Source organism: Leptonychotes weddellii, chromosome 4 (assembly GCF_054177405.1).
Source record: "Leptonychotes weddellii isolate Sample4059 chromosome 4, ASM5417740v2, whole genome shotgun sequence".
Classification (NCBI taxonomy): domain Eukaryota; kingdom Metazoa; phylum Chordata; class Mammalia; order Carnivora; family Phocidae; genus Leptonychotes; species Leptonychotes weddellii.
Window position 1 is genome coordinate 26,583,143 of NC_138372.1, and position 24,352 is coordinate 26,607,494.

The 24,352-nt window shown below is 54.5% G+C and overlaps 1 protein-coding gene across 2 annotated transcripts; it reads right to left on the reverse strand.

Moving 5' to 3' along the window:
* Positions 1-1,301: 1,301 nt before the first annotated feature.
* RSPO1 (R-spondin 1) lies at positions 1,302-24,133 on the reverse strand. Of its 2 annotated transcripts, none has more exons than XM_081818116.1 (6): positions 23,815-24,133; positions 18,955-19,334; positions 10,070-10,261; positions 7,925-8,074; positions 7,479-7,667; positions 1,302-6,734 (listed from the first exon to the last, which is right to left on the reverse strand). In XM_081818116.1, the coding sequence occupies exons 2-6, from the start codon at positions 19,046-19,048 to the stop codon at positions 6,574-6,576; spliced, it is 786 nt and encodes a 261-aa protein (XP_081674242.1). In that variant the 5' UTR covers positions 19,049-19,334; positions 23,815-24,133; the 3' UTR covers positions 1,302-6,573. The 2 variants fall into 2 exon arrangements, with proteins under 2 accessions (XP_081674242.1, XP_081674243.1); XM_081818117.1 differs by lacking the exon at positions 23,815-24,133 and adding an exon at positions 23,238-23,302.
* Between the last annotated feature and the right edge of the window lie 219 nt (positions 24,134-24,352).

Consider the following 24,352-nt stretch of genomic DNA (forward strand, 5'->3'; position numbering starts at 1 on the left):
CCCTGGCAGGCCCTAACGCCACTCAGTGCCCAAAGGGAGGTGGCCCTGGCTTCAGGCCAGTCCCAGAGTGCGGCTCACTTTGGGCTTTGCTCTGCCATTGGCTCCCCAGGCCCACAGCGCCTTGGATCCAGTGAGCCCAGAGCAGCCTGATGCCATTAAGGGTGTGGATTCCTCATGCCCCTGGCGGTCAAGAGCGCAGAAGTGAGCCACGGGCTCAGCTCAGGAACCATTATCCAAATGCAAAGCCCTTGGAGATAAATAAATGTAGTAACAGAGATGCTCAGACTAAAATGCCAGGTTCCAACAATCGTGAGCCGGCTCTTCATGTGGCCTTCACACCTAGGTCCTCCTGCATCCATCCTCCAGCAGGAGACAGTGGAGCTCACCGGCCCCAGTGTCCATCCTCGTCTTCCAACAAGACAGGCCAGGGAACAGCAGAGTCAGAGCTCACGGATGCACCAGTCCCACCGCCCGAGCCTCTTTCTATGTCGGTGTCTTGCTGCAGCGCCCAGTCCTTGAGAGGACACTTCCCATGGTCCCTGGGATTGTGACATCCTTATTGTGACCACCTTTGCCAAGTGAGCCTTCCAGGGCTGGCCTGGGAAAGCACTTTTCTTTGTTCCTGGAGCTGCCAGCTTGTTTGACAGGCTTGGATCTGGTCTGGCTGTTCCAGCATCACTTAACCCCCTCCACTGCCCCCCAATCTCTGCTCCCCGCCCCCCTTCCTGTTCCCCTGCCCTGAAGGCTGCCGGCTTATTCCTTTTGGAGATGAACTCATTGTTGACTTTAACTCACTTCGATGTTTCCCAGGGAAGCATGCTGGCGGGAAGCCCACCCCAGCTCCTTGAAGAAGACAGCCGGGCTAGTGCCAAGACTGGGTGCCAGGGGCCTTGGAACTGCCAAAATGCCTCCCATTTTATGGATAGGCCTGGCTCGACCTGAAGACATTCCAAGTATTTAATCAGCAGCCCATGGTACATATTGGATTGCAGAGGGAGCCCTCAGAAGCCAGCCTTTTTAGCCAGAGGAAGGAACTGGCCTTCTCCATGGGCCAGGCTGATGCTCAACAGATGGTAAAAGTACATCCCAATCACAATAATCAATAATCAAAGGCTGGCCGCTGGTGTGGCCTGGCCTGAGGGGCCCTTGGGGGCTTGGCTCTGCCCTCTTTCCCACACCCGCCTGAGTCTAGCCAGGAATCCATCTCACCCACCTCCCTGCACCAAGCTCCGGGAGAGCGAACAGGCGAGGGAGGAGCCATATTTCACATACTTTCTCTTTCAAAATGTAGCTCTGTTTCGCAATTTCCTACTTAAGTTCTGGAAGGCTCTAGGGTAGGACCCAAGCGACCTTCTCTAGCCACTGGCCTGGGTCTCTAATCCTTCTCACCACCGACCTGGCAGGCTGAAGGGGCCAGAGAAAGGGGGTCCCAGTTTCGTAGCTCTCCCACCATCCCCATCCGCGGCTGCTCGTCCAGGGTCTCTGTGATGCTGAAGGAGCCTCCACCAAGCCTCCAGCCAAAACCTGTTTATTCTTCACCCCATGTCAGTTCTTTCCCTTGGGAGAGCCAGGAGGTACACCACACCAAAGCAGGTGCACCCAGCTCTGGTATGCTCGGCCTCAGCAACCCTGGGGGCATCTAATCTTTAGATCTCCTCTACTCCCCTAGAACAAGGCTTTTGTTCCTGCTCACTTTTACTAGCCAGACAGTGCTCCAACCCCTTTGCAGTGAATCTCTTTAATCCTCCAAAATGGAACTTGCACTCTCTGGTTGCTTTTCCCCTTCCTTACCACTTTCACCGGGGTTTTCACCTGCTGTCCACTTAGTCTGGTCCGGACCACAGCTGGAGAAGTTGGGGCACAAAGGCATCACCTCAGTGACTGGCCCTGGGTCAAAGGCTTGAATGGGGCCCAGGAAGCTGACCCTTTTTCCTAAATTCTCTCTCATTCCTTCTAAACCAAACCAAACCAAACAAACCAGAGAGGGGAAAAACCACTTAAAAAAATAAATCCAGAAAACAACTCCATCACTCAAAATACTGAAGTGGAAAACAAATCCATTCTCTAGAGACTTGGTCTGAAACATACCAGAGCTGGCACTGGCTAAGGTGGCCAGAAATGTCTTAGTCGGGACAGATCTGCAACCCCGTCGAGACCCCATCGAGAGGCAAAGCTAACACTTCCCAAATGACAACGTGGGCACATAACAGCCACATACGAATCAGGTGCTGTGTTTGTCTAAACCCGGGAGTAGGGTTAGGAATCTCGCCAGGACTCCCTCTCTCCAGCACCTGCTCACTCTGAAACTCACCTGGTGTGACTTCTGGTCAATCTTTATGGTCTCCAGCCTCAGGTGTGTTGCTTCTGGGGCTGTGCGCAGGTAACTGAACCCCATCGTGAAACCCACACCCTGCCACCAGCTCAAAAAACCATTCTTAGTCTTGAAAGGTTAAGAAGAGACAGACAGGGGCGAGACAGGTCCAGGTGGGCTAACTTTTCAAGGAGGGACTAGAGTCCCACTGGGAAGCACCCAGCGCATTGGTGTCAGGAGACTTCCCTCCCACCAGTAATTCTGCAGGCATGGAAGCTCAGGACCCACAGAAGCCCACGTTATGTTCCCTTCCTTAGTGGCCTAGAGCTTCAGGAGCAACTTTAGGAGGCTCGAGGAGGTGATGCAGAGAAGCTGAATGCCTTAGAGTATCACCAAGGTGACACAGGAGATTCAGGAGGATTCGGATCATTCCCAGTTCTAAGATTCTGATTTTTGCTTTGATGTTGTTTTAAAGGAAAGCTTAAGGCAATGCTTCTCAAACACTTAATATGCATGTGAATGACTTGGGGATCTAAGGCAGATTCAGAGTCTTTAGGTCGAGGAGGGGAGTGAGATTTTGCACTCTTAGGCTCTGAGGTTGCTGATCTATGGCCACACTTTGAGTATTGAGGACCTAGGGGATCTGGGAGATTAGGACACGCCAGGGCCAGAGGCAGCCAAGACACAGAAGGGCTGAGGGTTGATGCCTAGAAGAGAGGCAGAAGAACAGAGAGACTAGAATCAGAGGCTGAGGCGGGAAAAGAGAAAGACACAGTGATGGAAAGAGGGACAGAGGAGGACAGAGTCAGAGAAACAGGGAGGGGCAGGGGTAGAGACCAAAACCGGAGATGAAGACAGATGACCAGAGAGATGACAAAGATAGCGCCAGGGTCAGGGAGAGGAGGCAGTGGGCAGCCGGATCCCCAGGCTGCAGCTCAGGCTCCAAATCCTGGCCTGCAGTGAGGGGGCTCTCTGGTACGGGTGGGAAGAGCCCCACAGAGGGTCAAGTGCACGCACCTGAGATCCCCCACCTTCCAAACCTCCATCCTTCCCTCACCTGCACCAGCCTCTCCAGGCTCCCGTCTAGCTGTCCCTCCGCTGGGAGCCTTCCACCACTGATTTCCCCTTTGTTCTCCTGTGGATCAACCTCTTTCTCTGAACTGGACACTTCCCAGTGGGTTTTAAATATTTTCAAGTCTTTCCCACCTTAAAAAAAAAAAGAAAAGAAAAAAAGGACTCTCTCTACCTCCATCTCTCTTTCCAGCCCCTGTCAGGCTTTTCCCCTTTTCTCTGCTCAACTTCCCGAAGGAATTTTCTGTACTGATTTCTGCCCCCATGCCCGCTCTGAATGGCTCCTGCTGAGGTTACTATCGGCACACGTGTTATAAGTCCAACGGTCAATTTCCAGTTCTCGTTTACTTGGTCCCTCAGCACCTTAGGTCCTTGTGACCTCTCTACGGCTTGCGGACTCCCTGGCTCCCTCTCCTCTGCTCCTTCTCTGCCTTCTCGGCCGACTGATCCCCATTATCTGATCTTTGTACCTGGAAGCCCACACAGTTGAGTCCCCAGCTCTCTTTTTATGCGACCTCTTCCAAACCCTCAATTACCTTCTCTACACCAGTTCATGCTCCAGCTCCGACATGCCCTGCGCACACTAGACCTGCATTTGTGTCTACACACCATCTACTCGCCGTGGTCACCAGGATGTTTCAAAGACACCTCGCACTTAACGTGATCAAAACCTTGTCCTCCCAATCTGGCCTTCCTGACCGGTTCCCCATCTCAGAACACTGAACCATCACCCTGGGGGTGTTCGAGCCAGAAATGGGGACTTTGTCCTTGACACCTCCTCTCCCTTTCTTCCCTCTTCCACATCCAGTTTATCACCAAACTCTGCCAACTTTATTCTCCAAATGCCTTGTCACTTTATCCACTTCTCTCCGTTTCCACCCTAGTCCGTGTTTCCGACACCTCTCACCTGTATGACAGCAATAGCCCCCCATGCAGCTTCCCTCCAGTCTGTCTTATACACTACAGCCACCAGGATCTTTGCCAAATACAAATCTGGTCATCTTGGCTGGCTGCTTAAAACCCTTTAGCAGCTTCCTCTGGCTCTGAGAATAAAGACCCAACCACAGGAGACCTTTCTAGAATCATCTTATCTCACTTGCCCTCCAGGCCTTCCAGCTATATTGGGCCTTCTTTCAGTTCCTTGAACACCATGCTCCTTTCTGCCACAGGACATTTGCATGTGCAATGCCGTCTATACAGAACTCTGCTGTCCAACACAGTAGCCACTAGCCACGTGTAGCTAGCGAGCACTTGAAACACAGCTGGTACAACCAAAGAACTGAATCGTTAATATTACCTAATTTTAATTATTAAATTAAAAATTTAAAACATAGTCAATTCAATCTTTGGAAAACTGTTAACTATTCCTGAAGCAGGAATTCAGGATGTGAGTCTACTTTTCAATTTTTATGAAATCTAAATACAAGTCAAGTATTTCTGGTGAAAATTTATAGTGTCCAAATTAAGGTATGCTGTGAGGTGTAAAAATACAGAGAATTGTTGAAGACTTAGTTTGAAAAAAAAAAAAGAATGTAAAAGATGTTGTTAATAATTTTTATATTGATTACGTTAAAAAGATAGCATTTTAGCATATATTTGGTGTAATAAAAGCTATAATTAAAATTAACTTCACCTGTTGCTTTTTACTCGTTAAATGTGGCTACTAGAAAAATTTTAAATTACATAAGTGGCTCGTCTGGTATTTCTAGCAGACAGCACTGGTCTAGAATACCATTCCTTCTCTTTGTCTTAACTCCTACTCATCCTTCAGAGCTTGGCTCAAATACCACCTCCTCTGAAAAGCTTCCCTGAGATAAAGTCTTATTTTTATTCACTTTTATTCACTTTCATAGCTCTGTGTATGTGCCAGTGGTTGCCTGGCCTTAACCCCACCCATTTGTAATTACACATTTATTGGAATGATCCCTTGGTTCATGCCTGTCACCCCTATCAACTTCTTATTCCAGGAGAGCAAGGCCCATGCCTGGCTCCCCCAAGAAACCCCTCAGTCCAGGGCCTGGCGCGCGTATGGTTGCCAGTGGACACTTCAGATGCCACAGGAGGTCATGCTGTCCGCTGTCCTGCCTTTGGATCCAACGGTCCCCAACCGTCCCAGAGAGCCTGAGCACCCCCTCCCCCTAGGGTGCCCCTATAGTGTTCTAGGATTCAGATTCTACCGCTCCCAGTTGGGAAGTCTTCCTTTATAGTGGACCAGAATCCCTCTTGTGGCAAGCTGGCCAGGACCTTTGTTCTATCCGTAGAGGTGATCGGAGCAGAGCTTCTTAAACTTGAATGTGCGTGCCCGTCACCCGGGACCTCGTTATAATGCAGACTCTGGTTCATCAGGTCTGGGATGGGACCTGAGACTCTCCCTTCTAACAAGCTGCCCGGTGAGAACATGGATGCTGGTCCACAGACCACACTCTGAGTAACAAGGCTGTAGAGAAGCTGGGTATCACCCTCAGAGTATCCTCGAAGTTTTTTTCCTGCCCTGGACCCTCTGTCCAGGAGGCCACTGGGGGGGAGTCTCTCAAAATTCAGCCCTGTCCCGTCTTGCTCCCACATACCCCACGAATTCCTGCACCCTGTGAAGGAATGTGATGCCCGTGGCTACCGTTGTCATTTGGTTTTGTTTTTAATTTGAAATAAACCTGTAAGCAGTTTTCAGAGTCGGGGCAGCCCTGATACGGATCATGGGTGTGAAACAATACTCTCCAATGATAAAGTCACACAGCTGGAAATGCTGAACAGTCCTCAAGCTTTGGTTCCTGTCTGCCACACTGGGCAGATCCTATCGGCTCCTCCAGAAGGCTCCACTCTGTTTGGGCTTGGACGCTGGGAAAGGGTCCCTCTGACATATCCCTTAGGAGCATCTCAAACCAAGTCTGTTCCACTGGGCCCTCTGCCAGGCAAAGGTGACCCCTCCACCTCCCCACCCTGTTCATGCGGTGATGTCCGAGAGAGAAGTGTCTTCCAATGGCCTTGATTGTGTGTGTGTGTGTGTGTGTGTGCGCGCGCGCATGTATGTTGGTTGCATGTTTGGACATGAGCCCTGTGTGTGTGTCTGTGTGTCCATATATGTATGGAGAGTGTGTGCACACTTTGCCCCCAGCGCTCCAGTTCGGTAAAGCTTCCATCACACAGAGCAGCGCTGGACTCTTTCTGTGAGGGCCTGGAGGTGACGAATGTCCCTAGGTGGGCCCCGCAGGCGTGACCGGCCCCACTGTCCCTTGGTGCTGCGGCTGTTGCTGGCCCTTGCGTCTCCGAGCGCCGGCACCCACCTCCTTGCTCTCCTTCCTGCTCAGGTTCCTGTTGGCGTTCTCCCCCCGGCCCCCTTTCCTCCTCTTCTGTCCTGCAATCCCAACAGCAGGAAGAGTCAACAAAGGATGTCCTGCAGCAAGTAAGGAGGCCCCAGGCATGGCCCAGGGCTCTAGGAGGGGAGTGGGGAGGAAGCTGGGCGGGGGGGGGGTTGAAGTCACTGCCTTTTGGCAGTGGGGATCCCCCTCAAAGCCTCTTCTGACTACCGGCCACTTCAGGGGACCCTGCAACATGGGTATGGAGACGGGGGTCCCAGGAGCCTTTCGCCCCCCCATCCCTCGGTGAACCAGACACCCTCCTCTTCCTTGTGTTTCCTCAGATCTTGGACCCCAACGGGCTAAGATGTTTGGCACAGCACTCAGGACAAGCAGGACAGCGCCCAGCTCCTCTGCCCCACTCCACTGCCTCTGGGGGTAGCTGCTGCATCATTGCCAACTACAGGCTATGTGGCCTTGGTCACATCACTACACCTCCCTGGGTCTTAGCACCCCCCTCTGCAGCCCCATCTGACCTCTGAGGGTCCTTCCAATGCCAACCTCTGCCGGTTCAGAGGAAATGGGGCAATTGGAGGACACAGACACTAAAGCTTCCAACTCCCACCACACAGTTCTGGGGACTGCTCTCTGCCAACACCCAGCACTGGTTTCCCCAGCATGGCATCTTGAGTTGGGGATTCCCATCTGGCCCTGGCCTGCGGCCCTTTCCCCAGGCAGAAGTGGTCAGACCTCCATGGCTGTCCCTGACTCCCAGCCCCGGGGAGGCAGAGGCCGCAGCTCACCCTCGGGACAGGGCATCCTCCGCACTGTGCACCTGCGGGTCTCCTTGGTGTCGGAGCAGACGGCGTGGTCCCCACCAGGGGCATGGAGCACCCTTCGAGTCCGCTCCTCGGAGCCCCTCCGGAAGCCACAGAGCCTCTTCTTCTTGGAGCATTGCCCCCACAAGGACCACTCGCTCATTTCACATTGTGCTGGCGGGAAGGGAGGGAAGAGGGGGAGAAAGAAGGGGAGGAGGGGGTCACCCCTGGGTACCCCAGAATGCCCCAGGGGAGCCCTTCCCACCCGCTCTCTGCCTGAGCCTGAGGCTGGAGGCATCTTCAGTCCAGAGGGCAGAAAAGCCCTGGGACGAACCCCACAGGGTGGTCGGGGGAGGGGGTGCGGGTGGGAGGTAAGCAGGCTCTCCCTGTCCCTCCCCTGCCTCCACCCCCCAGCCCCCCCACAAACTCACCAGGACTGCTGCACTCCATGGTGCCGTTGGCGGCCGCTGAGCCCTCGGGACAGGCCGGATAGCAGCGGCCCTTGTGCAGGTACAAGTTCTCCTTACACTTGGTGCAGAAGTTGTGGCTGAAGCAGGCCTCACAGTGCTCAATCTTGCACTCTGAGGAGAGGGCCAGATTGGGGGCCTCTGGCTCATCCCCTGTTCCCAAAGTCCCCCACCTGAGGGCACCTCCCCCCAAGGGCAGGACCCTGGCCTGGACCTGCCATGACCACGGGAGAGTCCTGGGAGGGAGGGAAGGCAAGGACAGGGTGGGCAGAGGAAGCCAAAGTGGCCACTCTTTGGGGCTGGCGGGGCCGGTCAGCTAGCACCACCCCAAACCCAATCCCAGGCCCTGGAACCAAGGTGAGGCCCAAGCGAGCTGGTTTCAGAGGAGGAGGGCGGGACCCTCTGGGGTTCGTGGGCAGTGAGAGAGAAGGGTCCCGGCATGTCATGGCACCCCAGAGGGCCACCTAATCAGAGTTGAACTGAGGGATGCAATGACCCCCACTCATGGCTGTGTGGTTTCCTCTCCCCATTGCTGGGTGTCCACAACACCCCAAACCCTGGTTCCCCTCCTGCCCTGAGAAAAAAATCTGCTTGGAGCGGGGAGGAGAGATCCCAGGGCAAATTCCTCTCCCTCTGCAAGGCCCAGTTCCAGGAATGACCTTGGTTGGACTCCTGGGTCCCTCCCTGATCCCCTCCGGCCATCTCTCCCTCCTCTGGGGAAGTTGGGGGAGGGAGGGTCCCAGGGCCCCAGCTGGGAGCAGGCAGAGTCTTTCACAACCTCTCCCTTCCCAGACCGTGGGCAGGGCTGACTTCCTCCCAGTCTCTGGCACCTGAGGCTTGGGCTGCCAGTTTCACAGGAGCTGACACAGCCAGGAATTCCTACCCCAAATACCCTGAGGACCAAGAGGGCAGCCCCAGGGTCCCCCTTCTATCCTCAAAAGCTTCCCACCCTACCGCACCAGACCCCTCCTCTGTGCCTCCTGGGCTCCGTGGCTTCTTCGTCTCGCCCCCTCCCTCCTCTCTTGCTCAGGGCCCTGGGTCTGGTTGCAGGTGACATACGGTAAGGACAGCCACTACCGTGTGTGGTGAGCCAGACACTAAGGGCTTTCCATATGCCCCTGGCGACAGCCCTAGGGGGTGAAAACTAGCACTCTCATCTTAGAGATGAGGTTTTGAGAGGCTGCAACACACCTGAAGTTATCCAACGAGAAAGAAGCAGAGTAGAGATTAGAACCCAAGGCCGATCTCGGGTCAGCCATTTCCCCTGCCAGCCTCACTGTTGTCAGCCCCCCAAAAGCGCTCCTGTCACTTAGGTCCCATCTCCCTCCAAAGGCTGTTGTGAGACTCAGCTGATATGTGATCTGGAAATGCGTTCTAATCTCCAAGGCTCTGAGCAAACGGGAGGGGCACCGGCATTGTTCACCGGAGTAGGTTCCTGCCTGTCCCCTAGTAGGTCACAGTGAGCCTGAACAGAGGTGGGACAGCACGTGCCTTAGAGCACGTGGAACTGCAGCTGCTGTGGGAGAGCCAAGCCCAGCCAGCAAGAAGACCTGGGCACAGGAGTGGGGGCGGGGAGTGGACAGGCTGACAGGGGCTCGGATTTCCCTGCAGTCCGTGGAGCTGGGCTGGTTTTCAAGCAGAAGTGTGATGGGACAGGACACATGTTTCAGAAGCATCTTTCTGGCTGCAGCGTGGAGGGAGGGCTCAAGGGAACCGGATGAGTGCTGGAGGACAGAGAAGCAGGCTACTGCGATGGTCCAGGAGAGACTATAGCCGTGAGGATGGAAAGGAAAGGCAGCAGGCACGGTTTGGTCATTAGATGGATGGGAGAGGACATGAATGACAGGCTGGCTCTCAGGTCGATGACATGAGTGGCCCAGGACACCGCCGGAGTGCAGGTTTAGAGGAGGGAGATACGGTTCTGATATGGACTCGTGGAGCTGGAAAGGTGGATGGACTCTCTGAGATGTGGGGCTGGCAGCTGGATACTTGAATCAGGAGCCTCATCTCCCCTCCTCTGTGTCCCCTCTACTCCTCTTCCCTGCCCCCAACAATTCAAAGCACCCTCCCCCAGTGTCCAGAGCCTTCTCCAGCCTTCCCCACACTCACTGATGCACTTGTTCATGTCGGGGTTGCGGGCATCGAAGTATCCAGGTGGGCAGGAAGGCAAGCAGACGCCCACCTGGCGAATGTCGTTCCTCTCCAGCAGGATGAACAGCTTGGGCGAGCACTTGAGGCAGCCGTTGACCTCAGAGCAGAGCTCACAACCTTTGGCACAGGCCTGGCTCCCCTCTGCACTGACTGAAAGGGTAGAACAGGGGTAAGAAGGCGGCTGTAGGAGAAACCTCCCTCTTTCTCAGGCTCCCACAAGGGTGGGAAGTGAGGAGACTGGAGTTTCTTCGTACACAACGAATGTGCTGTTCAGAAAGTACAGGCCAGGATGACAGCTCCTCAAAAAGCTGCTTGACAAACCTCCCAGCATCATCTCCCAGGAGAATTGGCACAGATGCCCGAAGCAAGAGCCCCCCCCGCCAGATGTCTCCCCAGCTCCAGGCACAACATGGGCTCACTCTCCAGGCTGCCTCTGCCATTTCCCAAGGAGCTACTGAAGCTGCACTTTTCCTGGAACCTACTCTGTCCCTCCCCAGAGGAAGAAAAGCTCAGCCTCTGGTGTGGAAGGAGGGGATTTTTTATCCATGAGAAAGTTTTAAGGTCAAGAAGGACAACAGGTTAAACTGTCTGAGAAAAAGATCGTCTGCTCAGAGACAGGAAAACAACTGGAATAGCTTAGGTCTGGAACAGTGGTCTCAACCAGACACGATTTTGCTCCCCAGGGGGTATTTGGCAAAGTCTAGAGACATATCTGATTGTCACACTGGGGAGGGGGTTGTTGCTGGCATCTAGGGGAGACAGGCCGGGGATGCTGCTAAACATCCTACAATGCATGGGGTGGGGGTGGGGCCACAACAAGTTGTCTGGCTCAAAATGTCAATGATGCTGAGGTTGGGAAACACTGGCCATCTTTTGAGGCAGTGTGATCTCCAGCCCTAGCACGGGGTCTCAACCCTTTGATGCCACTTGTTTAACCAATACTCCCCGCGCCCCTCCCAAGTACCCTGTGCCAGGTGAGTGCTAGGGACATGGAGGGAGGCTCGCCTGACCACTCCAAACTGATCTTTCAGTGGTGACAGACCTGCAAACAGGCAAATGCTGACAGCCGCAAGGCCTAGCAATAGTGAACCCAAAAAGAAGAGAGGGGAAGGAGTCATGAAGAAGGTGACCTTTGGGCCAACTCTTGAAGAATTAGTAGAGATTTGTCCATCACAAAGTAGAGATGAGGGTCCTTCTAGGAGCAGGCCCACAGAGGTAGAAAAGAACCCAAAGGGAACTGCAGGTGATTTGGGGTGCAGCAGGGGTGGGGAGGGGAATGGTGAAAGGCAATCATGCTAAGGAACCTGAACTTGATCCTGCCAGGCAGCATTTCCCAAAGAGCATTCCTGGAACACACTTTCCCCTAGATGTTCATCAGAGGCTGTGGAGGAAAGGCCACTACGTCAGGGAAGACAGAACCACTGGGTCCAACCGGTCTAAATAGGATTCTTTACCGCAGGGCTTCTTCAACCCTTATTACACTCCTGTGCAAACTGACTCCCTAAAAGGGGGACAGAGGAAGTTTTATTTCCCAAATATTTTGGCCAAAGAACCCTTGTTTTGCAGCGTTTTTCTTGGGAACGTTCTGACTACTGGCTATTTTTATTTATTTATTTATTTTATGAATACTTTTTAGATAGTTGAAAGCTATCGGCCAAGGTGTGGGAGCTGGGCTCATTTACACGTTGGAAGGTTCCTCTGGCAGCCTGGATGGAGCCCAGAGACTGAAGGACCATTTGGAAGGAAGCTGACCAGATCATCCAGGTGAGAAAGATGAGAAACATCTTAAACAAAATTCTGCTCAGCTGGAGATGGACAGAAGAAGATTTAAGAGAAACTGGCAAAGGAGACCAACAGGAGGGAGGAGCCTGGGGTGAGTGCTAGGGTAGGTGGTGGAACAGTGGGGCCGGTCACTAAACAAGGTCCATCCCACGGGAAGAGAAGCAAGTGGAGAAGGTATCACAAAGAGAGGTTTATGAGCCACTTAGGAGCAAGCATGAAGCAAGGAGCTGGAGATGCAGGCTGGGAGCAGAGCGCCAGGGGGGATCAGAACAGATAGCAGGAGATCACGCAGCATAGTGGACCCCGGGCTCAGGCTGGACCTGTGCCCCGGGGCAAAACACAGTGTCTCGTGTGCCTCCTTTCCCACCACTGGAAACGGACGTGAGGATGTCCTCTCTGGCGGGCCCTGGGAGAAGCACCTGCTGCAGGAGTGATCGCTGATTTCAGAACAGGAATGAGCAAGAGTTAAGAAGGTGAGCAGAAGGGGAAGGGTCAGGAACAAACAGCCATATAACGACCACCAGGACCATAGTAGTGGCTGCTAACTCCTAAATGTGGTGCGCTTACTCTGTTCTCAGGGCTCCTCACGCATTCACTTACTTAATCCTTACAATCCACGAAGCAGGCGCGATTGTTAGTTTGTAAACCTCGTTTTTACAGAGGAGGACGTGGAGAAGTTAAATGACTTGAACGAGGCATTCCAGCCAGCATGTATGCCAGGCAGAGGGAACAAAGTTTAGGAAGGCCAAGGGCAGGACCACACGAGGTGATGTGGAGGCCAGAAGTACAGGTAGACTGATTTTTTTTTTAATATAGAATTGATTTGTATAGAGCCAATGTTAATTAATCAATACATTTAAGAATTAATGTTGTTCTTGGTTTAGTTCTTCTAAGAACAAAAATACTCAAATGTTGCATTTGACGTTATGAGGGAGCCCTTGGGTTTAATTTTCCACTTTGGGCCCTTATTTGGCTGTATTACAAATTAATAAGTTACTGTAGATTTTAGGTACTGCTTCTACTTCAAAGCTACTATATCCTCTATTATTCAAGGTTTTTACTGAATTCATTGTTCAAATGAATGCTCCCAAATGAAAATTTAAAAAATCTTTTATTTTTTTTTTTTTAAAGTGGGGCACCTGGGTGGCTCAGTCGTTAAGCGTCTGCCTTCGGCTCAGGTCATGATCCCAGGGTCCTGGGATCGAGCCCCGCATCGGGCTGCCTGCTCAGCGGGAAGCCTGCTTCTCCCTCTCCCACTCCGCCTGCTTGTGTTCCTGCTCTCGCTATCTCTCTCTCTGTCAAATAAATAAAAATGTTTAAAAAAATCTTAAAAAAAAAAAAAAAGAAATGAATGTTCCCTCTATTCTTGCCTTGGTTTCAATAACTGAACTGATCCCGGCATCCCATTTGCCAGCCAGATAGCTATGTTCCCATGCTTATGGATTCCATCCTTGTCACTTTTATTAAGGACAGATTTGCAAAAGGCCTTCTCAGAATCCTGCTGCCCACCTCCCATTCAACCAACAACTCATCTCTGTGTGCATTTCTCTTCAGATCTCTCAGTGACAAAGCAAGAGAAAGCGCGGAGCACTAGGGGTCTGAAACCAACATGGGGGGGGAGCATGGAGGGAGTGGTTAAACGTGAAGCTGGAGAGGGAGGCAGACCAAGATGAGGAAGGGTCTTGACTCTGTACAAAGGAGTTTGGACATTGTGAAGGCAGTGAAGAATTACTGGGGGCTTTAAAATCAGAGACATGGGGCGCCTGGGTGGCTCAGTTGGTTAAGCGACTGCCTTCGGCTCAGGTCATGATCCTGGAGTCCCGGGATTGAGTCCCGCGTTGGGCTCCCTGCTCGGCAGGGAGTCTGCTTCTCCCTCTGACCCTCCTCCCTCTCACGCTCTCTGTCTCTCATTCTCTCTCTCTCAAAAAATAAATTAAAAAAAAAATAATAAAAAAAATAAAAAAATAAAATCAGAGACATGGTCAGGATCACTCTGTGATATGGAGAATGGGTTGCAGGGATGGCAAGTCTGAAGGCAAGAAGACGCCTCAAGCTCGAAGAGACAGGGCTGAACTGAGAAGTTGCAGAGGAGTTTACACAGGTGAGATACTCAGGTGGGAGAATCAATAAAACCAGGTGGTAGGCTGGACCTGAGACTGAGGGCTGGGGAATGAGCAAGCTGAGGGTGACTCCAAGGTGTTGGGCTTGTTTGACAGGGTGGCCCTTGGCCCTTCACCGAAAGGGGACCACAGGAGGAGCACGTTTGGGTGGAGGAATGATGAGTAGTCAGGTTTTAGATGTGTTGAGGTTGTGGCTCCTGTGGGACATCTAGGGGAAGGTGTCTATTAGGCAGTTGAACCTGTGGGTCTGGAACTCAAGAGAAACATTTTGCCTGGAGACTGCAATGGGGAGTCCTTAACATGAAAACAGTCATAAAGGCATGGGGGTCCATGAGACAGAAAGGACAGTGGGTCGAGAGAGTGAGCAAAGGAACCAGGAATTTAAGGGAAGGGCAGAAAAAAGAAAGGCCACTCAAAAGCACAGTGAATATGAAAGCCAAGAGCAGAGAGCACTGGGCAGGGCAGAGAGGGGTCGCCATGCCAATGCTGCTGAGGTGTCAGGCAAGGAGGCAGCAATAGCACCCCTGATGGGGGCAGAGGGCAGTGGTCGAGGAGTAGAGGAAGGAGAGCCATCTCATTCAAGAAATCAGCTATGGAGCAGGGGAGAGAACCCAGGGATCCATCTGTGGAAACCATGGTCATCAGTGGTTAAATCATGTGAGTGGGAGTCATCCTGAGGCAGAGGCTGAGCAGTGGGTCAACACCCACTCAACAGGTCAGCAAGGAGGAGGGGCTCAGAGAGAATCTGAGAAGGAATCCTGGGGTGGGGGGGTCGCTGAGGGAGAGTGGGCACAGGAACCAAGTTGCAAAGGGGGAGATGTGCAGGGACAGCTGGGGGGAGACCACGGCTGGCACGGGGAGGTGACCGACTGGCTGACCCCAAGAGGAGCAGTTCTGGTGGAGTGGGGGATGGGAAGTGAGTGGGAGGGGTGGAGGTGGAGGTAAAGGGAGGAGAGGGCCAGAGAGAATCGGAGAACATAGGAACAGAGAGGGGAGAGCAGCTGGGAGCAGGGGCTGTGATCATGAGCCTCTGAGACTCCGAGGCTGGGTGAACTGATGGAGTGAAGACCCAAGGATACAGGAGAGTCGCAGTGCAGAGCTCAGGTGGTAAGACTGGCCTTGGGGCTTGAGAAAGGGACAAAGGGAATTGAGTTCTATGAAGTTTGGGGGCTCAGGAAGAGGAAGGAGAGCTTATCAAGGAGAAGAGGGGTTCAGTGATGGGCAGGGGTCAGTTCAATGAGGAAAGGGATGCTGGTCAAGAAGGATAGGAACCCAAGGGTGTTCTCAGCTTAGTGATACAGATGCATGGGCAGTGCGGTGCTAGACAGCCACAGGGAGGGAGCTCTGTGTGTGGGAAATGGAGACCAAGGAAGATGGTGGGCATTGGGGGGTGCATAATGATTCAAAGGGAAAAACTGACGCTCATTCATTCCATAGACATTTACTGCACACCTAACACTTTCCCAGAAGTGCTAGGAGCTGGGGACCTAGAGCTAGAGCTGAGGTATAAACAAAGGCCCACCCAGGGATGCGGAAAGCAGGACTGGCTCACACCATGTAAGTGGATGAGTAATGGAAGGCACTCCCTTACCCAGCCGGCGAGGTGAAGAGGGTGTGCCACACAGGAGGAACAGCCTGTGCAAAGGCTCTGGGGCACTGAACATCCTAGTGCATTCACAGAATGGAAAATAGGGCTTTATGCTACTGGCAGGGAAGGGGACCTCAGAAGGGCATGGCCAGATTCACCACATGCAAGGTTCCTATGCCTGTGATGGAGGGAGGTGCGCAGGGGAGGCAGCCTTGTAGGGCTGTAACCTCGCTGTGGAGGCTGGGTGGGCTGGGTGAAGTGGAGGGCCCTCGGAGAGGTCCTGGAGCCTGCTTCCCAACCTCTTCACAAAACCCGCTCACACAGCTCTGCTCCACCTCCCCCAAGGCCTCAATGTAGCCCACTTCGCCAGACCAGGAAGGCAAGGCTGTGCTCCCCTCCATTCCCCTGGGGCTTCTTAGGCTCCTTCATCCATTCTTGTGTAAAACGCTTGCAAATTGATGTTCCTAAAACCAAAACACCCCTGCCTAGAGTCCATCCATGCCTCCCTATCACCAGCAGAATTGAGACCCAACTGGTCTTATTAACTTCTCCACCTGGCCTAAAAAGCTTCCATGAGCTGATCCTATCCGCCTCATCTCTCAACACTACCCCTCAGCTATATAGAACTATTTTTGTTTGTCTGGACACATCACGCTATTGCACACCTCTGTGCCTTTGCTCAAGTTGGTCCTTCTGCCCGGAACATTCTCTGCCACCTCCTGAGCCTGACGAACTCCTCAGAACTAATGTCACCTCCTCCAGGAAGTCTACCCTGATCTCACTTCCCCACAAAGTCTGGATGGGGTCAGATGGGGGAGTCGGGCTTCAGTGAAGGAATGAGGGCTTCATGGGGGCAGGACTTGAGTAAGGGGCCCAGGAATCACATAGGAGAAGGGTCTCAGTAAGGGGAAGGAGTACTCAATGCAAGGAGTAGTGAATAAAGGTGGGCACCCTGAGGAGCAGGAAATCCCAGGCAGGAAAACATTCAGGAGAGCAGGTGAGGGCCAGCGAGGAGACAAGAGGCTGAGTGAGTGAAGAGGGGGCTCGGGGAGGGGATGGGTCCTCAGTGAATGGGAGAGGAGGAAGTCGTTCCGCCAGGGTTCCTAACTCACAGCTAAAGAGTGCTTTGCTCAATTTCACCCCCTCCGTGCAGGGAGACCATCACCCAGGCCTGAGATCAGCCATTTCTGGACTCAAAACTGGTGTATGCCTCGTGATCAGAGTTCTATCTGGTGTCTTCTGACAGTCCTACCGACTTGCAGTTCCAGATGGCAGACAGAGTGGACAGACCTGACGCTCATCTGCACAGCCAGCCTACCTCCGCATGCTAGCTCCCCACTGCCCCCTGCCCCCCACCCCGTGGCTGCAAGGTCTGAGGAGCCACACACCGCATCATGGGCCTCCTTCTTCCCTCCCCACTCCCTGGAAACCCTAGGGCCACATGGTTCATATAACAATGACATGCATCCCGAAGTCTAGACAGAGCTTGATATTTTATAAAGGGTTCCCAACCAATTTATACACAGAAATAAAATCTCCCATAGGCTTTAATATATCCCTTTACAATGACCCTGGCAGCTTTATGGTTTCTATTCAACAAGCATCATCCAGCAACATCTACCCTCATCCCTCTCTGGGTCCTCACTGCACCCCGAGTCTTTCCCCACCCTCACATGTCACTATCAGGGACGTTTTTCACTCACACCACTTGGTAATAAGAACAGGGTTCCCACTGCCGGGGCTGTGACCGGGGGCTGCCTCATAAGTGGACCCGTCAAACTGCTGCCGTCGCCTGGCTGTTGAGGGGACCGGGTCTTTCCGATGCTCAGGCCAGTCCTCTGTTGTTGCTGTTTTCAGTACAACAGACTTGAACCCCGATCTTCGACCCCTGGCTTAGGGAGGGGGGTGTGTGGCTCTGCCTGTGAGTGGAAGTGTGACCGCTAGTGTGCGTAGCACGAGCATGAGTGGCCCCTCTCGTTCGGTCGCGTGCTCTCTCTCTCTCTCTCCTCTTGGAAACAGAGGAGACTGCTTACAGACCACTAAACTGCATCGGGCCCGTGGAGTCCAAAATACCGGCCGCAACAGATGAGCAGGGAGGAAAATCAAGGCCTCGCTGCTGATTAAACCTAACCGTCTCTAATTGTGTGTTAAGCCAGGGATTTTCAGCTTCACCAATTCTCTGAGCTTCTCTCCCTGGGCTGGGTTCTGGCCTTGGCCCTGTCGGTCAAGACCCAACAAAACTCCGCTGCCTTTTGACCTTTCCGGGTGGGCCTCAGTCTGAAGGCCTCAGAGTGAAGCAAGAGGTGCTCGTGCTGCACGTCAGAGGAGCGTGACATCCCTGATGGGGGACGCTGAAAGGGAGAGAGGCCTTGGGATCTGTACCAGAGGCCCCCTCCCACTCCCTAGCCCCGGAGTGGCCACTCCCATCCGTACTGGGCAGGTACGGATCCCCCATCCCCATCACAGGAGCCTGGCTGAGGCCCCAGGGCTCTCAGGGCTGCCTGGGATGGGATTCTGTGGGGACAGGTTAATCGTGAGCACCATCAAGGTCGTTTTTAGGAAGACGGGACTCACGGGAATTGGGTTCCAGTATCGACAGGGTGTCCTTAGGCCTATCTGTACAATAAGAGAATTTTTTTTTTTTAAACTGTGAGAACCCCTCCTTCCAGTGACATCTCACATGAAATCTTGCTGAAAACAGGAAAGAGTGAGGCACTCTGGTTGGATGGGCAGTGGGGCCAGACTCCTTCCCACTGCCTCCCCTTCTGCCCCCAGCACAGTTCCCTGAATCCTACCGCGCAGTTAAAAACCACAGGAGTGGACAGTCTCACGAGCCTCCCTACTCTGCTGTCTCTGCCCCCGTGATCTTGGCAGGGAAAGCTATTGCCCAAGCTTTCCCCAAGGGGTTACCGGGGGCTGCACTTCAGCCAAGACCCAAAGAAAAGAGCCGTGAACTCCTATCCGTGAGGAGGGGGCCAAACACCCTGGGGCTGGGGCCACAGCAGCAGGGGGACACATCTCCATGGATACCACACAAAGCTGGTGTTATGTCAAAGGGCATAATCCACACACTGGATCCTCACAAGAGAGGGGTTAATCTAGAAAGCAGAGTCTACAAAGGGGAAAATAGACAAAGTGGGTAATCTACAGAGTGGGTAATCTCAACCAATTAATCCACACACCGGATAATCCACAAACAGGATCATCTATTGAGTAATCTACGCAGTTGTAATAGACAAAGTAGAATCTGCAATGGTCATCACAGAATGAAACCACCGATGACCCTCTAGTCCCCAGGCGGCCCCCTCCCGCTCCCAAGGCCAGGGGTGGTCCAGCCCCGCTCCATTACTCACTCCGCCTCTGCCTCTTCCCCTTGATCCCCCGGCTGCCGGCAGCGAGATGCATCCAGCTCAGAACCAGGGCCACCACACACAGCCCAAGCCGCATAGTCACTTGCCAGCTCCAGGCCCCTGGTAGGAGGGGTGGTCTCTGGGGGGGTGGACAACACAGGGCTCTTGCTAATGCCTGCGGGGCTGGGTCAGCAGCACGAGGCCCAGGCCTGGGCCGTATCCCAAATCCACCATAATCTTAGTTGGGGACAGAGAGGGTGTGGGGAGCCCACTTCTTCATCAGCCCATTGGGAGGTCCAGAGAGCTTTCCCCAAAGGCACCTCAGGGTGTGTCACATGGGAGAACTCTTTGTCACTTCAGCAGGGACACCTCCAAAAACCAACCTGTTGGGGGAGAAGAAAGAAAGGTTAATTCTGGGGAACCATGGGGTTCCCCCAACTTATGCCTCCTACCCTCCCATGTGGTCCCCTGCCCTGAAGACTGTGAGGAACTCAGCATGGTTGAATATGACAAGTTACCCACCTGGCCCCCCTGTAGAAGAAATCTGCTCCTTTTCCTAGGAATTTTGCAGAATCCCCTAACCTGGGACTAGAGCCGGCTACCCACACAGCTGGAATATGGTAGACACTCACATCCAATCTGTGGATCCCTGGAAACCAGCTGGCCCCACCCCTGCCCAATATTGGCCAGCTCTAATTGGAAGTGCTTCTTTAGATCTACCCTCCAGACCTCATGCTGCAGTAATAGCCTGTGTCTTGAAGAGGAGCTCTCTCTGCCCTTCTGTGAGTGACCCCTCAGCCCTCTCTTCCCTGTGCTGAGTCACCCCTGTGCCTTTCACCTGTGAAACTAGAGCAGTGGCCCCCGACAAGCTGGCAGACTCTGCGTGGCCCTCTGGGCTTGGCGGGAGAAAAGGAAGTAAGGCTTCCCCCGGCCACAGAAACTCTGACACAGCAGGCCCTGCGGGCCTGGCCTTTGTGCGAGGATAAAAGAGGCAGTGATGCCCGCCCTGGCCAGAGACACAGAGAATGGGGATAATCCCCCGGCCCAGCGAGAGCCAGGTCTCTGGACCCGATGGCCGGGTGATGGGGGCAGGGGGAGCCGGTCCCTCCCCAGTGCAATGTGTCTGGAGCCCGACCTGGGAGTCCGGGCCCCGAACACCGCACTGCACACTCGGGATCACACACTCCCGCACATTCTCCCAGCCGAGGCCTGCTCGAAAGCGTGGCCCCGCACACTTGGCTGCAGACCCACCCACGCTTGCCCAGGGACAGGAGGAACCAGCCAGCCTTCAGGAAGCTTTGAAGATGCCAGGGAAGCATCGCCATCCCACCCACTAGCTAGATGCCTCTGGACAAGTCACTCAGCCGCTCGGAACGTCAGTTTCTTCATCTATAAAATGGGGATAAAGATGCCGGTTTCACAGGCTTGCTCTCAGAGTTGGCTGAGTTTTGGCTTAGTAAGGAGAAATCTGAAATGCTGGAGTGGCAGTGCCCCTCCCACCCTGTCCCAACCCCTTTCCCCTTGGCCTCTGGGGGAGGCCCCAGGGAGCCCACCTGCATGGGAGATAAATCATTATCCCTCAAGGGAGTTCAGCACTTCCCTCCTCGGCCTCTCCCACCAGCTTTGAAGGCCAGTCACACTCAAGTGGTTAAGCTGCCCCTGTGAGAAGTGTTTACACGAGGCTGACGGGTCCCACCTGGCTCTGCAGCCAGAGCTGAGCCGGGGTGGGGACGCCCCCAGCCACCCCCAAACACCAGCCTCTGCATGCCCCTCCAGTACTCCCTGCATGAGCTGCGGGAGCCTTCCTCCTCCCCAGCGCCCACCACACACTTCCCTCACCTGCAAATTGTGGTGGGTTGGTCTTCCAGCTGAGTTTATCAAACTGGGGTCTTTAGCCAGAGGCTGGCTGTAGAGCATGATGGTTAAGGGAGGAAGCAGAGTGCTTGGCTTTCAATGTGGGCAATGCTATGTATTAGCTGTTACCGCAGGCTAGTTGCTTAGCTGGTCCGAGCCTCGGTTTCCTTATCTGCGGGCGGGTGGTGGTTTTTTATACTTTAAATGAGCTAATACATGAAACTGCTTAGAATGGCACCTGGCACATCGGGAGGACTCACTAATAATTGTATTTTCTATGACCAAGAAGACACAATTCTGTGTCTACATGCCAATGGTCATCTAAAAAGCAACACAGGTGTTTTGCTTTGCTTTGGTATCATCTGGATACGGACCTTAATACTGAGCACTGTTATGCAATTTCCATATTTGCATTTACCCCAGTGTGATCACTCACTATCGCAGGGTTAACATTTAATCGAGGCATTTGTGAAACTGAGGTCTGAGGACTCCTGGCAGATACACTCTCAGGGCGCCATAAGTCCTGACACTGGACAAACACTGGAGGAGAAGGCCGCATCAGACAAACCTGGTGTTAAATCCGGGGACTCTGAGAATTTGGTCTCACGGTGTGATCAGTATCAATGGGATCCTAGGGGCAGAAAAGATCTTTGCCTCTCCTGTGCCTGCCCGGCTCGGTGCCTGGCACACCAGGCTGGGCGCTCAACAAATTGTCAGCTCCCTTCCTCGCCCTCCCTCTACTTCACCTCTATCCCCCTCAATCCTCCTCCGTCTTAGCATTCAGCCTTCCTTTTGCCATGCTTATCCGGTCCTTGCCCGTGAAGATCTTCTGGCCCACTCCCACGTGAATCACTATGGAACCGTGATCTCAGCTGACAAATGGACAGGAGGATCCAGATCGGAATATCACCAACACTGGCCTCGCTCACCTACCACTGGATGGGAAGAGATTCCAGCACTTTAAAAAGTATATACATATAGAATCAACCCTGAAAAGGAGCTAAGTGTTCCTTATGCCGGGAGTATAAGCAACAAATAGGAGGGCAGCTAGCTAGCTGTGGAGGGGGTGCACTGGAGGGCAAATGTCCCATCTAAAGGGAGCATGTGCTATTCAACTCCAGTGCCCTGTCGATAGGCAGAAATAATGATTTAATATTGTCAGACCTTCTGATTTTCTTTTTTTAAAGAGAAGTTGAAAATTCAGAATTTGATGTGAAATCCGATTTTAAAAGCTGGACAGGTCTCAGACTAAGGACGCTGCGGTACCAAGCCCCAGAAGATCACAGGTCCCTGCATCCATCTCCCCGCAGCTAGTCCCTGCCCCACCCCACCCCCCATACAAGGGCGGTGGGCACACACACAGACTACCCTGGGCAGACAGAGCCAGCAGTGGGAACTGCTGCTAGTAATCACGGTCTCAGGCATCATTTTGTCTCTGCCAGGTTCAGGGTGAAGGGCTTACATTCATGAGGTGCCTGCACCACCTGCCATGTGTTAGGCAGGCCCTCATTTACTCAGCATAACTCTAAGAAGGAGGTAGAATATTCCTATTTTATTGGCACTGAGAGGTTAAGAGTCTTGGGGTGACAAACCTAGTCCAGTGACCAGCGAGTGGGGTTTGTTGCTCAGGACTGGGTGTCTGGAGGGCGGGGCAGGGGACAGGGAGCTGACCACGGAGGTGGGGAAGGAACTGGCGGCAGAGGCAAAGCTGGGGCGGGAGGCCGTGCACAGGCTAGGTGGTCTGGGGAGGGGAGGACACAGGCTGCCGAGGGGAACACAGCTGGGGGTGGAGCTGAGGGTGGGGACTCGCTAACCCCCACAGGGTTGCAGTAACTTTCACCTTCTTGCCTGTAACACTATCAGGATAAATTGGTACTCCGTCCAGGGCCGGATACAGACCCAAAAATGTAAACCATCCCGATAATTTCTCATCACCCCCCCCCCCCCGCCGGGCCCGGCTGCGGGTGGGGAGTTTCGGGCCGCGGAGCGGGCTGGCGGGCGGGGGCAGAAGTATTGCTGGGCTGGGGGCGGGACCAAGTGCGTGCCTGCCCGACCTGTCGGGATTAGCGTGTCGGCCAGAGCCAAGCCAGGTGCTGGGGCCGCCCCCCACCCCTCCAACACCGAGGGCAGCCAGGAAAGGCTCCTTCACGTCCCTCCATCTCTGCCCCATGCGCGCAAATTCTTCTTCCCTCCCCACTGTCCCGGAGAGGCCCAGCAGGTGCAGGGGGAGGGGAGGCGGGCCTGAAGTCCCTCTCACTGTCCCCCCAAATCCAAGAGAATTCTCCAAATCCAAGAGGCCAGTTTCACAAGAAAGCCCCTGCCCCCAACCACCCGCACCCAGAATCCGTCTTTGCCCTCCTCTGAGCCCGGGGCGAACACAGCCCCCCACCTCTCCCCAACCAAGCAGTACCATCCGTCCCTCAGCGCCCGACCTGAGGGCCAGTGAGTCGCGCCACCTCGCAGCACACTGGGGGCGGTCGTGCTCGCAGCCTGCCACGTCGGACCCGGACCGGGGCTGCGGGACTGAGATGGGAAGAACCAGGGGCCATGGGACTCAGGGGAATTCGAGGCGATGGCACCAGGGATCAAGAGCTTCTGGACTGGGGAGGGGGGGCGAATAGGACTGAGTGGCTTGGGGAATCCAGAACGATCAGTTTCGATCAGTTTCAGATTCAGAGTCGGATGAGATCAGATTCAGAGTGAGGACGATCACAGGGGGCTGCGGGGTTGAGGGGAACCTGAGGCAGCAACCGGGAGGGGGCTGCCCATTGGCTTGAGGGATGACGGGGGTGGAGGCGGCAAGGAGTAGCAGGAGAGGCTGCAGGAGGTGCCCTCTCCCACCCTCTGACCGGACAGCAGCCAGAAGTCCCCTTCCCCTCGCTGTCGCCCCCTTGCCCCCCGCCCAACGGCACTCAGCTCAGCCGAGCCCCGACGGGAGGGCCCCGGCACCCCAGGTCCCGGGAAAGGGGGCGCTAGGGAGGTGGACGGAGCAGGTCAGGGGGCACTCACCTCCGCGCTGCCAGCCGCGGCGGGGGCAGGCCCGGGAGGGGCGAGGGCGCGGCCGGCTCACCCGCCTGCCGCAGGACTGTCCTGGGCGCCCGGCTCGCCCGCGCTCCGCCCGCGCGTTCCTAAGTTGCTCAATCTGCGGGCGGCTCACGCCCTCCGGGGCCAGCGCCCCACCCGGCGCATCGGTCCTTTGGGGCGGCTCGGTCCGGCCCTCACTCTCCGCAATGCCCCACTCCGGCGGTCCGCTCCCCGCTCTCCGCCCCGTGCTGGGGCTCTCCGTCGCGCCTCCGCTCTGCCCGAGCTCCCAGCCCGGAGAGGGGCCAGTCCTCCGCTCGCACGAGGGAGGGAATCCCCCCCTTTGCAGTCCCACCCCCCGAGCCGGCCCCCCTTGCCGGGATCCGCAGCAAAAAACGGACTGGAGTGCCAGGCCCGGGAGTCCCTAGCCCCCTCCCGCAAGCCCTTGCCCGCAGCTGGGGCGCTGCGCTTGGAGCGCGGGACCCGCAACCGCACAAGTCCTCTGGACCCCGGCGCAGACCCTCTG

Coding starts and splice junctions, on each gene's coding strand:
- RSPO1 (XM_081818116.1), bottom strand. CDS start 19,048: ATGCGGCTTGGGCTGTGTGTGGTGGCCCTGGTTCTGAGCTGGATGCAT. Junction 7,668..7,924: donor CATGGAGTGCAGCAGTCCTG/GTGAGTTTGTGG, acceptor CCTTCCCGCCAG/CACAATGTGAAATGAGCGAG. Junction 6,735..7,478: donor GAGGATGCCCTGTCCCGAGG/GTGAGCTGCGGC, acceptor TTGGGATTGCAG/GACAGAAGAGGAGGAAAGGG.